The sequence below is a fragment of the Thunnus thynnus genome, chromosome 12 (assembly GCF_963924715.1).
Source record: "Thunnus thynnus chromosome 12, fThuThy2.1, whole genome shotgun sequence".
NCBI classification, from domain to species: domain Eukaryota; kingdom Metazoa; phylum Chordata; class Actinopteri; order Scombriformes; family Scombridae; genus Thunnus; species Thunnus thynnus.
Window position 1 is genome coordinate 2224740 of NC_089528.1, and position 16558 is coordinate 2241297.

At 38.1% G+C, this 16558-nt stretch overlaps 1 protein-coding gene and 1 long non-coding RNA gene across 3 annotated transcripts; both read right to left on the reverse strand.

The window, feature by feature from the left end:
- Positions 1 to 2461: 2461 nt before the first annotated feature.
- On the reverse strand, positions 2462 to 3351 carry LOC137193475 (uncharacterized). The gene has a single exon (XM_067604696.1). It carries the CDS (start codon positions 3349 to 3351, stop codon positions 2473 to 2475), a length of 879 nt encoding a protein of 292 aa, XP_067460797.1. The 3' UTR covers positions 2462 to 2472.
- Positions 3352 to 8634: 5283 nt separating this feature from the next.
- LOC137193378 (uncharacterized) lies at positions 8635 to 11043 on the reverse strand. Of its 2 annotated transcripts, XR_010930796.1 has the most exons (4): positions 10735 to 11043; positions 9783 to 9923; positions 9528 to 9589; positions 8635 to 9306 (listed from the first exon to the last, which is right to left on the reverse strand). It is a non-coding gene; the product is annotated as an uncharacterized lncRNA (long non-coding RNA). The 2 variants fall into 2 exon arrangements; XR_010930795.1 differs by lacking the exon at positions 10735 to 11043 and having other exon boundaries at positions 9783 to 9975.
- Between the last annotated feature and the right edge of the window lie 5515 nt (positions 11044 to 16558).

Below are 16558 nucleotides of genomic sequence, written 5' to 3' on the forward strand. Positions count from 1 at the left end.
GGGTAATGCCATCCAGAGCAGCTTTATCATTAGATAATGTGTTTCTAAGGTGTTTAGGGCCAAGCACAATAACTTCAGTTTTATCTGAATTTAGTAGTAGAAAATTGCAGGTCATCCAGGTCTTTATGTCGTTAAGGCATGTTTGGAGTTTGTTTAACTGATTGGGTTCATCTGGCTTCACTGATAAATATAATTGGGTATCATCTGCGTAACAATGAAAATTTATGGAGTGTTTCCTAATAATATTACCTAAAGGAAGCATATATAAGGTGAATAGAATTGGTCCAAGTACAGAACCTTGTGGAACTCCGTGTCTAACTTTTGCCTTAAGGATTCATCATTAACATGTACAAACTGAAATCGGTCTGATAAATAGGACTTAAACCAGCTTAATGCAGTTCCTTTAATGCCAATTAAATGTTCCAGTCTCTGCAAAAGGATTTGATGGTCAATTGTGTCAAATGCAGCACTAAGATCTAACAGGACAAGTATAGAGACAAATCCTTTGTCTGATGCAGTTAGGAGGTCATTTGTGACTTTCACCAGTGCTGTTTCTGTGCTATGATGCGCTCTAAATCCTGACTGAAAATCCTCAAATAAACTATTGTTATGTAGAAAGTCACATAACTGATTAGAGACTGCTTTCTCAAGGATCTTGGATAGAAATGGAAGGTTAGATATAAGTCTATAATTGGCTAAAACACCTGAATCAAGAGTAGGCTTCTTAAGAAGAGGTCTAATTACAGCTACTTTAAAGGACTGTGGTACATAGCCTGTTACTAAAGACAGATTGATCATATCTAGTAAAGAAGTGCTCACTAAGGGTAAGGCTTCCTTAAGCAGCCTAGTTGGGATGGGATCTAAGAGACAGGTTGATGGTTTAGCTGAACAAATCATTGAAGTTAGTTCAGACAAGTCTACTGGAGAAAAACAGTCCAAATATATGTCAGGATTTATGTCAGGATTTACTGCCGTTACCAAGGTTCCTGTGTTTTGGGAGAGAACGGTGCCTGTTGAGGGCAGGAGATGGTTAATTTTGTCTCTAATAGTTAGAATTTTATCATTAAAGAAGCTCATAAAGTCGTTACTACTGAGAGCTATAGGAATACATGGATCAGTAGAGTTATGACTCTTTGTCAGCCTGGCCAAAGTGGTGAAAAGGAACCTAGGGCAGTTTTTATTCTCTTCTATTAATGCTGAGTAATAGGCGGCTCTGGCATTACAGAGGGCCTTCCTATATGTTTTAAGACTATCTTGCCAGACTAAGCGAGAATCTTCTACTTTAGTGGAACGCCAAATCCTTTCCAATTTTCGCGATGTTTGCTTTAATTTGCGGGTTTGGGAGTTATACCATGGAGCTAACCTCTTACGTTTTATTATCTTCTTTTTTAAGGGGGAGTCGAGTGTTTGTCTTAGTGAGCCTGCAGCACTATCAATAAGATTATCAATTTGGGAGGGACTAAAGTTAACATAAGAGTCCTCTGTAGTATTGAGACATGGCAGTGAATTCAGTATTGACGGAATTGCTTCCTTAAATTTATCTACAACACTATCAGATAGACATCTAGTGAGGACATTTTTATCTAATGGTGTGTAATCCAGTAATAGGAATTCAAAAGTTATTAAAAAATGATCTGATAAAATAGGATTTTGTGGAAAAATTATTAAATGTTCAATTTCAATCCCATAAGTTAGAACAAGGTCTAGGGTGTGGTTAAGACGGTGAGTGGGATTATTTACACACTGAGAGAAGCCAATTGAGTCTAATAATGAGAGAAATGCAGTGCTGAGACTGTCACTATCAACGTCCACATGAATATTAAAATCACCTACTATAATTACTTTATCTGTACTAAGGACTAAATACGACAAAAACTCTGAGAATTCAGATAGGAATTCAGAGTACGGGCCAGGAGGACGGTACACTATAACAAATAGAACTGGCTGTAAAGTTTTCCAGGTTGGCTGAGAGAGACTAAGAACAAGGCTTTCGAATGAGTTATAATTAAATTTAGGTCTAGGGTTGATGATTAGGCTTGAGTTGAAAATGGCTGCAACTCCTCCTCCTCGGCCAGTGTCTCGAGGAATATGAGTATTAATATGACTGGGGGGAGTGGATTCATTTAGGCTGACATATTCTTCATGACACAGCCAGGTTTCAGTGAGACAAAATAAATCAATACGATGATCTGAAATTAAATCGTTTACTAAAACTGCTTTAGATGAAAGAGATCTAATGTTCAAGAGTCCACATTTAATTATCTTATTTTGTTGTACTATTGCAGCAGTGGTTTTAATTTTTACTAGATTTTCATGAATGACTCTTCTTTTATTTACTTTGGATTTAATTGATTTATGTGGTCGGGGGACAGACACAGTCTCTATGTGGTTTTGGGTGGGTAACTGCTCTAATGGAAGCGCAGAGAAGCGTGTAGGACTGCAGCTCTGCCTCCTGGTCTCAACTCTGGGTTGTCATGGTTTTGGTTTACTAATAAACTTGGCCATATTTCTGGATATGAGAGCAGCTCCATCCAAAGTGGGATGTATGCCGTCTCTCCTAATCAGACCAGGTCTTCCCCAGAAAGTCTGCCAATTATCTATGAAGCCCACATCGTTTGCTGGACACCACCTCGACAACCAGCGGTTGAATTGTGACATGCGGCTATACATGTCATCACTGGTCAGATTAGGCAGCGGTCCAGAGAAAATTACGGAGTCCGACATTGTTTTTGCAAATGTACACACCGACTCAACATTAATTTTGGTGACTTCTGATTGGCGTAATCGGGAGTCGTTGCCGCCGACATGGATGACAATCGTACCATATTTACGCTTATTCTTAGCCAGCAGTTTTAAATTTGACTCAATGTCGCCCGCTCTGGCCCCAGGAATACATTTAACTATAGCTGCTGGTGTCGCTAACTTCACGTTTCTGACTATGGAGCTGCCAATAATCAGAGTTTGTTTCTCAGCGGGTGTGTCGCTGAGTGGGGAGAACCTGTTAGAAACATGAACTGGTTGGTGGTGAACCGTGGGCTTCTGCTTAGGGCTATGCTTCCTTTGGACAGTCACCCAGCCGCCCTGGCTTCCCGGCTGCTCGGGAGCTACCGGGGGAGTGGGAGCTACGCTAGGTCGGCCCGCACCGGATACTAGGGGCTGGCTAACTATATTAGCAGCTGATTGTTTTTCCATGGTGCGGAGCCGCGCTTCCAATTCACTAAGCCTTGCCTCCAGTGCTGCAAATAGACTACACTTATTACACTTATCACTAAAGGAGGCAGAGGAGTAACTGAACATTTGGCACACCGAGCAAGAGAGAGCAGGAGAACGAGAGGGAGAGAGAGAAGCCATCGCTAACTGACATGTGATGTTGTCATCGAACCGCGACAGCATGAAAAGCAGTTCACCAAGACTTTCATACATTTCACCTCAAAGGATTTTAGAGAGGGTGAGATGATTGAAACAGTCCCTCTAATGTCAAAGCTCTATGATAATAACTTGCACTAACCACAGTGGGACATAAACAGTTTCACAGTTCAAAGGTCTGCCTGTGTTTGTGTGCATATAAGGTGAGATGTACTTGGCAACCACTGATGCTCAAGTGATGTGGAAAAAAAAACCCTCACCACATTCACCGTGTACATACTTTTCAGTATGAGGATGGGGTTTCAGTCTGAATGATAACAAAACTGCCTTTGATGAAAGAAATGTGCTCTATGGCTGAGAGGGGCATGTTTTCATGTCTTTCTGTTGCTTTAGTTTCCTGAATAAATTGCTTGGCATAGAGTTTCTCTGGAATAAATTCTTTTTTTTCCACTGTATGACAGGCTGGTCAGAGCTGGTCAACTACCACAGCTTCAGGTTGAAGGTTCAAGGTTACTCCGACAGATGATGTGGGCCCCAAAAAATCCTTAGTTCCAAATGACTCCCATTGAAAAAGCATCAACTTCTCTCCAGAAATACTAACTCATTTTTTTTTTTTTTTTTTTCAGTGAGTCATTATGGTCTCAATTGCTAAACTTGTTCACTTCGATAAGTATGCTGGTGGTCATTTTGGAAATTATTCTTCCATTAATAAGATTTGAAGACTTACAGTAGGAATTGATGTCTGTTGTGTGGACGCTGATTGACAGCAGTGATTGACAGGTGACTGCAACTATGTGCTTCAAACTGGCTCCAATGAAAACCAATGGGTGACATCACACCTTCCTACATCCATCTTTATAAATAGTCTCTGGGTCAGAACCAATACTGCAACATAATTATCAGTTATAATTTAAAGTTCCAGCTGTTTCAGAATCTGTAATGTAGATAGTGCAGAATCATGTTATGTAGATTATCTTTGGATTCAAACCTCTTCTGGTGGTCTCTTTTATGTATTATTTAACATTTCTACCAAGCCTGTCCTCACAAGAAAAAGACAGGATCAGTAGTTTATGCAAGTCCCCAAAACAACAGATATTTACATTCAAGTCAAAGAAGCCTACTGGCCGTAACACGGCGGATCATTGTTCATACCATGTTTCCAAATGTAAGTCAACTCTGTTTGTTTAAACTATATCCACTATCATTACCCAATCTTAACCATGTAGTTATTATTACACCATGACAACAAAGGTCTCCTAACCATAGGACAGTACTCATTTTAATTTTGTAAGGCACAAAAACGACAAATGATTTCCCCCCAATTACTGTTGATAGGAGCAGAAAATAGATCAGAAAATTCTTGCATGTGTCACTGAGTCAACAATGTATTTTGGTGTTTAATTTGGAGGACTTACTGGAGACACTATAGGCCATGAGGGTAAACAGTGTTTGACTTTTCCTGTAGCTAAAAATACTTTAGCAGCATTCACACCTACAGTAAACAGCAGTCCACTTTCTTTTAGTCAGTGCAGATCAATACCATGTGAACACTTCATAAACCTTTTTTACAGTAAACTTATATAAAACATGTTTTAATTGATCTCAATTTTTTTCTAGTTATTATTCAGAATAAGAACAAACACATCTACAAACAAAACTGAAACTGCACCAACACCTTCAACAGACCACTAAATTGCAGCTTTAGTCCATCTGCATATTGTTGTCACATGAGGGACTGTTTGTCAGTGTGGGTTTCCTGTGACCTTTATTTATTTCAGGGTGCGATGGCCGCACTTGCAGCCACACAGCCATTTTGAAGTTTGTATCTCAGCTGGCACTCACACTTTGGTTTCTTTTACATTTGTAGTTAATTCATTCCTCAGTTAGCTAATTTAATTACATTTCACATTACATACAAATAAATAACACACTGGATTTTGTTTCATACATCATAATCATTTTATTGTACAGTTTGGCAGTACATTAGTTTCTATTTGTAGCGCGCACATTTGGTTAACTTTTGTACAGTCATTAGTTTAAGTTCTAATTTTCCTTTTTTTGAGTTACCAGTGTTGGGGTGCTGCTCCTGGAGGACATCTGGCCAGGCCTGGGCAAAGGATGTGCACCAGGACATGGAATGGTTAAATACAGGAAGTGGCCAATTGGGTCATACCAAGTCCTGCCACCTCATAGGGGGGGAACTGTTTATTTCAAGTTTAGTCATATTGTTTGTTTCTCTTTATTGAATGTTTAGTTGGGTATTTTTGGTTTAGTTGATTTAGTTGAATTAACCTGTGTTGGGGGGGAATTCTGTTGTTTATTGCTTAGTTGGTAGTGGTTGTCATTTGTTAGTTACCCCTCTTCTGTTATAGTCTGATCGGCCAGTATATATGTTCCCCTTTGTGTTCATTTAGGAAGGTCTGTTAGTAGGGTTAAGTTCACTTTAGTTGAGTTCTGTTTATTTGACCTCTTTTATGGGCCCTGAACTTTATTTACATAGTTTGTTATTTGTACCTTTTGTTCACATTTTTTGGGTAAAATAAAAACCCTCTTTTTTGAAACCACCTGAGTCTCCTTTGTCTGCCAGCTCGGTCCCTTACACAGGGCTACATGATGGTTGAGGTTAACTTCACTGTTAACCCTTTATTGTCTGGTAACATCTTTGAAACTGTCCAAGGCATAAATAAAAAGTTTTTAAAACTCTAAATCATGCAAAGATATTCCAGTAGAGCCCCCTAATATAAATATAAACCCAGAAAAATGCATTATACAGTACATTACCTTTAACGATCTGCTTCAGGGGTCAAAGGTCATGTTTTAATTTCTTGAAATCAACTGTCTCTGTGACTAAAACCAAAAAAAGCTAGAACAGAGAACAGTTGATTGGATGGTGGAGAAAAAATGTTATTTTTTTAGAATTAACAAGCCTTTTGATACTATTGTTTCATATTTACTTACAGTTAAAAAAGAAAATAAATTCCTCTGTTTCAGCAGGGGTTTGTAGTTTACTATATTGCTCAACTTTTCTACAGCGTGTGTGCTAAATGACACAATGGCTTATGAATACCTCTTCTCATTAATTTCTAATGTTAACTCGTTAGGTCCTTCACACTCTAGAAGTATTGATGGCAGAATATGTGCTGAAGTCAGAACTCTGGATTTTCTTCTTCTTTGGTCTTTGTGACGCTTGATGAATTTCCAGTGCAGCATAACACACATCTTCATCCTGAGATTTGACATTTGTTATTTATAATCATGAACATGTACTATACAGATGTACTACTTTGATTGTCTTTAATTCACTATTAAACATAGTGAGAATCAGGGATCAGTGTTGTTAGTGTAAAACATCATATACTGTAAGTGAAAAAATGGAAAGATCTGTGTAGTGAAGAATAAATTGAAACATGCAAACCAATAAACATTTCTCATTGTCAGTATTTTAACTTGTCATAGCAGGAAAAGCACACGTCTCTCTCAATGTATTAATGATTAATAATAATTAGGCATCATAAATAATTGCTCTGCTATATTTAGCTGTGCCAGTGAGTTAGTATGTACAATATCAAGGTCACACCATTGAAACACCAAATGAAATGCAGCCGTTATTAGTGTAATTAGATAACATGTTTTATATTTATATATTTTTTATATTTTACTTTTAGAAAGTCACATACTTTTGAAAAGTGATTAAATTCATAATGTAAATTACCAGATTCTCTGTTGTTCCTCTGGTGTCAGGTCTTTGTTGGTCCACTTGAGGTTCTTTAGCTGCAGACATTAATATAACATCATTACACCATAAAAGCCAACCTCATAAAATACCTTAATGCCATAATAATATTAATTATTGTATCTAAAGCCAGTTGTGTGTTTTTTTAGACACAAATTTTAGAATATCTCTGGATAACAAGTAAAGCTACAAACATTTAAAGAACTAGTCATCAAAGTAATCTAATGAACTGTGGATAGAAGGACCAAGTGGATAAAAGTGACATACTGTACAGTAGGTACCTGTTTTCTGGCAGAGCTGATAAACCAAAAGAGAGAAGAGGAGAGAGGAGAGAACAGCCAGAGATAGACAGAGAGAGAGCAGCAGCGTCCAGCACACACCACAGTCTTGTTGGTGGGTTGAGGTTTGGTAATCTGGCTCACTGGAGTCTGAATCAAACACAAACGAGCGAGTGAATGTTTGTGATTCCAATGTTATAGAAATGTAATGGAAAATAAAACATGTCTATATTTTATCCTTACATTCTTACATGACTTTTTCAACTTTGGGCCAAATTCAGAATTGCCTTTAGACAAACGAGTGACTGAATGTTTGCGAATCCAATTTTATAGATATGTAATGGAAATTAAAACATTTATGTTTCATTTTCCCATACCAACTTTGTAATTTATATTGAGCATGTGTGTTATTTGTACTGATAATCTTATATTATTATTGGATATTCAAAAATTGTAATTTATGAATTTCATTTGCCTCTACAGCCCTGAAATGTTTTAATCCTGTTTTAATTCATATTCTCTTTAGCATCTCCAACATAACAGTGATGCAGTGATGAAGACTCTGGGCTGGTGGCTAACTTGAGATAAAAACAGGAAATGTTCTGTTTAACAGCTATCGTGTCTTGTTACAGACAAACAGTCGTCACTGCTGATATGAAATGTAGCAGATCAATTTCAATCAAATAAATGAATCTGAAGCAAATTGTAATCAACAGCCACAGACAGGTTTTATATTTGTAAGGTTTATTTGTTTATTTTCACAGCTCATCAGCATTCGATATTTTATTTAAGTTGTGGAGGGAAATAGAATACACAAGATGTACAGTATCTATTCTTATAATAATAATAATAATAATAATAATAATAATAATAATAATAATAATAATAATAATAATAATAATAATAATAATAATATCTTTATTTATATACTACTTATCAAAACACAGTTACAAAGTGCTCCACATAATAACAAACAGCAATAACAGAATAAAAGTACTAAAAGAGCAACAAAACTAAAATAATAAAACCCATAAAACAGAATATAAACTAGAATCAGGTGAAATCAGGGAAGGTGGTGTGATAAAAGTACATTTTGAGTTTAGATTAAAAGGAAGCCACTGACTCAGCCTGCCTAATTTCCTCAAGCAGGTTGTTTCAGACCTTCGGGGCTCTTATTTCAATAGCTCTGTCCCCCTAAATCTTCAGCCAATAGTCGTACGGATAAAAGTTCTGAGATTGAGGAGTCAGACCATTCAGTGCCTCTTAATTAATTAAAAGAACCTTGAAATCAATTTTAAAACACACTGGAAGCCAGTGTAAAGAGGCTAAAACTGGATTGAGGTGTTCAAACCTGTTTACTCTGGTTCAAAGCCTGGCAGCTGAGTTCTGTACTGTCTGTAGCTGCTCTACAGTTTACTATTCAGGCATGTAAAAAGGCTGTTACAGTAATCCCGATGTGATGAGATAAAAGCTGAGAAGAATGAATGAACAAATGAACACAATGAATGAATTCATATAATTTGTGGTTTAAGCCACTAATAGTGGAAAATCCAAAACAATTAGAAACAACAGTTACTGTATATTTATCCTCATTGGAGAATTGACACAAAAAAGTAGAGTTTAGTATGAACTTTTCCAAACAAACAATTGCTTTCAACCTTCACAAAAAAGGAGGCTAGTTTATACATACACATTTTCTCACAGGTCAATTATTGATGGTAATGACTGTTGCTTAACTTTAAGCTTAATTACAGAATAGTCTATATGTATCACTACTAATTAATTCATCATACAACTTCTTGTGTCACTTTACACTCTAGAAGTATTGATGGCAGAATAAGTGCTGAAGTCAGAACTTGCAGTTTTCTTCTTCTTTGGTCTCTGCAATGTCTGACGGATTTCCAGCGCAGCATAACACACATCTTCACCCTATGATTTGACATTTGTTATTCAGAATCATGACCATGTACATAGTTAATACTAACTATATGATTCATTATGAACTACTGTTAAAAACATTTATTTTTATATTATGTTTCTCATCTGTAAGTGTAACATATGTTCACTCATTTGCAAAAATGAACAGATGAGTGTAGTATGAAACAACAAAACCCCTGCAAACTAGACTTCATTAAAGTACTGTAAATAACCTGATTCAGTCTTGTTTGACCTCTAGTGTCAGCTGTTTGCTCATCAATCTGAGGTTCTTTAGCTGCAGAAATAAATAAAGGATCATCACACCATGTTACAGCCAAACTCACATAATAAATTACAAGCAGAGAGCTTATCTGAATCCAGGTTTCTGTGTGATTCAAAATTCATCTTGTACATTAAATATTAATTATTATTTCTGAACTACTGAAAGCAAAAAGTTAAACATAAAATGTGACATATACAGTAGTTACCTGTTTTCTGACAAAGGCGATAAACCAAAAGAGATGAAAGGAGAGAGGAGAGAACAGCAAATGTTGGACACAGAGAGAACAGCAGCGTCCAGCACGAATCGCAGTCTTGTAGAGTCTCATAGTGACGAAGCTCACTGGAGTCTGGATCAAACACAAAGTTGAGTCATTTCACCTGATTAAACTCTGATCTCATAGAAAAAATTGCAATAACGGAAACATGCTTTTTTCTTATGTGTTCATGTATGCAATCAATCAATACAGTATATAGTTGTTACATGACCACAGTAATCAAAAAATAAAGATATTTCCAATATAGTAGTAATATAAGTAGTAATATAATATAGTTCCAATTAAATTGCACATGACTTTCTGGTGAAGAAGAAAAAATTACATTTCATTTCATTGTTTTCTGGTCTACCAAGAGCTCTGCTCAGTGTTCTTGGTACAGTATTGGCTCTGCCTTGTTGATGGATTTTTTCAATTCTGGCCTTCTCTGAGCATTGCCTTTAAAAAAATATTCATAATCATTCTCATTTGAATAATAGATTTTCAGTTTATTCCAACAATAAGTGCAATGTGAAACTTTTTTTCCCTGTTCAGGCCTTTTTTTCTCAGATCTTAAATGTAAATTCATCCCAAAACTTACAGTAATATGCATGAAGAGTTATGAAAATACTGGGTGCACATTTAAGGATGACTCACAATGAAGAGGTCACTTATTTGGAAGGAATTCTTTGTTAAAACAATTATACATGATTTAACTTCAGATTGGGGTTCGCTGCAGTTCGTTTTCACATGTATATTGTACATGCACTTCCATTTATGGTGGACGTCAGAGCATAGATATTTCAACCAAACGATTATATTACTTGAAACAATTCATAGTCACAGATGTTTCATACACACACACACACACACACACACACACACACACACACACACATAAACTTACCAACTAGGATCCTTGTTGTGACATTGCCATATTCATAAACATATATTTTTTCAATATAATGTTTGTCTTCCACTCTTGTCTCTTCAGTTCCACAGTAGTAGAGACCTGCATCTGAATTAGTGATGTTAAAAATGAGAAGGTCGTAGGATCCAGAAGAAAAGTTTCTCACAAAATGAAAATGGTGGAAGGGCTGCAGAGGACCAGTAGTATTAGTGGCACTTATCCACGAACTTGTTCTTGTTTTTAAAACAAGAGACGGCTGGTTTGATATCTTATTGATAGTGCTGCAGGCTCACTAAGACAAACACTCGACTCCATCGCCCCCTTAAAAAAGAAGACAATAAAACATAAGAGGTTAGCTCCATGGTATAACTCCCAAACCCGCAAATTAAATTCTTTAATGATAAAATTCTAACTATTAGAGACAAAATTAACCACCTCCTGCCCTCAACAGGCACCGTTCTTTCCCCAGACACAGGAACCTTGGTAACGGCAGTAAATCCTGACATATATTTGGACTGTTTTTCTCCAGTAGACTTGTCTGAACTAACTTCAATGATCTGTTCAGCTAAACCATCAACCTGTCTCTTAGATCCCATCCCAACTAGGCTGCTTAAGGAAGCCTTACCCTTAGTGAGCACTTCTTTACTAGATATGATCAATCTGTCTTTAGTAACAGGCTATGTACCACAGTCTTTTAAAGTAGCTGTAATTAAACCTCTTCTTAAGAAGCCTACTCTTGATTCAGGTGTTTTAGCCAATTATAGACTTATATCTAACCTTCCATTTCTATCTAAGATCCTTGAGAAAGAAGTCTCTAATCAGTTATGTGACTTTCTACATAACAATAGTTTATTTGAGGATTTTCAGTCAGGATTTAGAGCGCATCATAGCACAGAGACAGCACTGGTGAAAGTCACAAATGACCTCCTAACTGCATCGGACAAAGGATTTGTCTCTATACTTGTCCTGTTAGATCTTAGTGCTGCATTCGACACAATTGACCATCAAATCCTTTTGCAGAGACTGGAACATTTAATTGGCATTAAAGGAACTGCATTAAGCTGGTTTAAGTCCTATTTATCAGACCGATTTCAGTTTGTACATGTTAATGATGAATCCTTAAGGCAAAAGTTAGACACGGAGTTCCACAAGGTTCTGTACTTGGACCAATTCTATTCACCTTATATATGCTTCCTTTAGGTAATATTATTAGGAAACACTCCATAAATTTTCATTGTTACGCAGATGACACTCAATTATATTTATCAGTGAAGCCAGATGAACCCAATCAGTTAAACAAACTCCAAACATGCCTTAACGACATAAAGACCTGGATGACCTGCAATTTTCTACTACTAAATTCAGATAAAACTGAAGTTATTGTGCTTGGCCCTAAACACCTTAGAAACACATTATCTAATGATAAAGCTGCTCTGGATGGCATTACCCTGGCCTCCAGCACCACCGTAAGGAATCTTGGAGTTATCTTTGATCAGGATATGTCTTTTAACTCCCACATAAATCAAATCTCAAGGACAGCCTTTTTTCACTTACATAATATCACAAAAATCAGGCACATCCTGTCCCTAAAAGATGCAGAAAAACTAGTTCACGCATTTGTTACTTCTAGGCTGGATTATTGCAATTCCTTATTATCAGGCTGCCCTAACAAGTCTCTAAAGACTCTCCAGCTGGTCCAGAATGGAGCTGCGTGTGTACTGACTAAAACTAGAAAAAGAGACCACATTTCTCCCATTTTAGCTTCACTACATTGGCTTCCTGTAAAATTTAGAATAGAATTTAAAATCCTTCTCCTAACTTACAAAGCCCTTAATGGTCAGGCACCATCATATCTTGAAGAGCTCATAATACCGTATTATCCCACTAGAACATTGCGCTCCCAGTATGCAGGCTTACTGGTGGTCCCTACAGTCTCTAAAAGTAGAATGGGAGGCAGAGCCTTCAGCTATCAGGCTCCTCTTCTATGGAACCATCTACCGGATTCAGTCCGGGGTGCAGACACCCTCTCTATGTTTAAGAGTAGGCTTAAAACTTTCCTTTTTGATAAAGCTTATAGTTAGGGCCGACCAGGCTCGCCTTGGATCCGCCCTTAGTTATGCTGCTATAGGCCTAGACTGCTGGGGGACTTCCCATGATGCACTGAGCTCCTCTCTCCTCCCCCTCCTCCTCTCCATCTGTATGCATTCATGTAACATCAATGCATGTCACTAACTTTGCTTCTTCCCCGGAGTTTTTTTTGTGCTTTCTCATCTCACAGGAAAAGCTGAGTCCCGGGCCGAACCTTCGCGGTCCTTCACAGTCCTGATGGCATCCTTCCCTGGCTGTTGCTGCTCGTGCTTGTTGTTGTTGTTGTTGTGATTTTTTTTTTCTTCTGTCCCCCCTCCCCCTTTCCCTCTCTCTTTCTCTCTCTCAACCCAACCGGTCAAAGCAGATGGCCGCCCACCAAGAGCCGGGGTCTGCTTGAGGTTTCTACCCGTTAAAGGGGAGTTTTTTCCTTACCGCTGTCGCCAAGTGCTTGCTCATGGGGGAATTGTTGGGTCTCTGTATATTAAAGAGTACGGTCTTGACCTGCTCTATGTGAAAAGTGCCTTGAGATGACTTCTGTTGTGATATGGCGCTATATAAATAAAAATTGATTGATTGATTGGTTTTCATGAGAACAGTTCCTGTACCACACTATGAATATTCTTGTTGATAATTTGCAGTCACAGTAGAGAGTAATGTTGTCTCCTGGTCTGACTGTCACCTCCAACACTGATCCAGCAGACTGATCCTGACTGCAGGAAACAACTCCTGGAATACAAACACAACAACAAAAGCAGGTTAAAATCTGTACCATGTTACATGATTTTCACAGCAGATGCTTAACATCAACAACACTGAGAATAGGTATTGTTTGATTGTCATAATGAAACAATTGTAAACTAATCATCCAAAATTTTATCAAGTGAATTACCGAACAGAAAGACCAGAAAAGTGTGCACCCCGTCCATGTGTGATGTTGATCAAGAGTTACAAGACAGAGAAACAGATCTTACTTATAGACATCATGACCTGCGTAGACTTTTCCATTAAAGGAAAGGTAAGCGCTGATTGGCCAGACAAGTGGAACATTTTTGTCTGTGGTTGTTTTCTATAGGTGTGATACTGACTGATAATCTGCATAATTGTGTTTCCTCAGTGAACACTTGATAATACATACAATCTGTTAAACCCCACTAAATCTCAGCATCCAAATGAGGTGTTAGTATTTAGACGGTAGACTGCAGCCTAGCAATACTTGCTGTAGTACCTTTGTTGTCTGTGTATCTGTGGGTCACTACAGACATGGAGATTCTGATACATATAAACCAGATGTAGACAGTACTCTAATCCAGCAAAGCTATGAAATATCATGCATACTTGTACAGTGTAGAGAGACATCCGTGTCTTAGTCTTCAAATAGAATCTACTATATGACTGTTACACATTTAAACTGTCAGTTTACTGTCACTCTGCAGCCTGTTGCCATTTTGAAAGATAGAACAGCGCTAGTTTAGCAGCTGTTGTGAACACCAGGACAAGAGGGAGGGCTAGTGCTTGTGATCAGTGATAATCACATTAATAGTAGCTTCCAATTCCAACAAGTTCTTATATAAATGTATTTGTCAGTGCTTAAAACAATGCATATGGCTGCTTGAAAAATGTGAGTATTTTCTGATCAACCAAATTCACACAGTTGAATGGACAAATAACACACCCCAACCTTTTTTCTAGGACTTTTGGACAATGTCACATCTGCTTTTTCTACTACAAGAGGACTGACATTATCTGATAACAAGAGGTCACTTGTCAGGAAAACATAACGTTGGCTGTTTTAAGATGTAAAACAAACACCAAATGCTGTTTCTAGTTATACTATTGATCAGGATATGAAGAATGGAAAAAAAATGACCCACTAAAGGGCATAATAACCTTATTTTCTTTGAAAGTGATGTTAAAATGTCTTTAGGGTGCCTTTTTTTGGGCAATGTTACAGTAGACGTAAAATACTACTGCTACTGCTAATGAGAGCTATCCTGATGCAGCATGTGGGTAAAGTAATAGGAGAGCATACACTTTTGTGATGTGAAAAACCTACAACTCCCTATTTACACATTTTCATTTATTTTCATTTGTATCATTTAAAGAATTGGATCCTCCTTTGCGGAGAAACATTTTCAGACGTTTGTATCAGAAATCAAGACTACTTGTCTTTGTTGCATTTTGGAGATGTGATGTTGTGTCCAACTATAACAATATGAAAAGCACTTTTTCTACACTTTCACTGTCTCTGATAGCACATATCATCTAAGAGGATCTGCCTGAGGAGTTGAGATGATAGAAACAATGCCTTTAGTGTCAAATCTCCATGGTGATCCCATGCAACCACTGCAATACTCTTGTCTTCCCTCTGGGACAGAAACATAGTATAATAGCACTGATACACCGTGTTCCTGACTGTGTATGTGCACAAGTATACACATCCCTGTATTGATGTTCACATTTTCTGGTGTGACAATGTGCAACCACTGATGCCCCATTGTTTTAAAAACAACACTCACCACATAAAACAGTGTGACGCAGAAGTCTGTTACTGAATGAGAGCAGAAGCTGCCCTCGATGAGGGTAGACTTATTTTTGTGTTTGTTGTGGTCAAGATCACTCTGTTATTCTACAATATCATCTACATTCTACATTAACATCTTTTACTTTACCTTTCTTGTTCCCAGGTCAGCTTGCTGCTGCAGTTTGACAGATTGAGACACAAAGTGACTGATCCTCTGCATAGTCCATGTTTTCTCTCTTTTTCCGACAAGCAAGTATATAAAAGAAGGATCTTCAAAAAAATTAATTATTGATTTTAACTCAACTTCTGATATTAATTTTAAGGATGCATTAATACCTCCTATGGGGGGAGTAATAACGAAGGTTATGATATTGTAACCCTGGTTCTATGAGCACAGGCAGAGCCCTCTACTGGACTCTATGGGTAATACTCCTCTCCAATCACATACATGCAATCCCTTACTAAAATTTGCATGTATGTAGTCGGTCAATCAGGACGCACCTAACAATTACGTGCATTCCGCACCCTATATAAGCAGCGTCTCACTGCCACTCACCATCCAAAACCACTTCAGTGGACGGTGTTGGAGGAACAGGGTCCATCGGTAGATGGCTCTGCCTGTGCTAATAGAACTTGGGTTACAATATTGTAACCTTCGTTCTATCTCACATAGGCTCTGCACTCTACTGGGCTCTATGGGTACAATAGCTGGAGCCCGATGAATGTATGCCCGGCCACGCTATATTTAAGGACGGCCTCACTGAGCCCGACCAGCCACAGGTTAGTTGCCACGGCCCACCTACGACTTTACAATCCCAGCTTCTTAGCATAGCAGTGGGGGCCCAATGCAGTCCAGTTAACATGGACCACAGCTGGGTGAAAAAAATGACCTAACCTTGCAGGGGTCATAGATTTTATACCAAACACCCTGCACACCCCGTTTCCCAAGTCATCTTGGATCAAGGGAGAATGCCGATGTATAATTGCCCTGGGGGAGGGGGTCAGGTGAACCACAGCTGACACACACACACAAGTCCTGAGTCGCACCTGTGAGCATGGACCTCGTAAAGGAGTTCTCCATGTCCAAGAGATAGAACCTTATGAATGGACAAGGCGTAGACCAGGACACCACCTTGCATATGTCCTCAACACTCACCCCACTGAACAAGGCCGTAGACGCTGCCACACCATGCACGGAATGATCTCGGACCA

Excerpts from the sequence above, each read along its gene's own strand:
- LOC137193475 (XM_067604696.1), bottom strand. The coding sequence starts at position 3,351 with ATGGCTTCTCTCTCTCCCTCTCGTTCTCCTGCTCTCTCTTGCTCGGTG.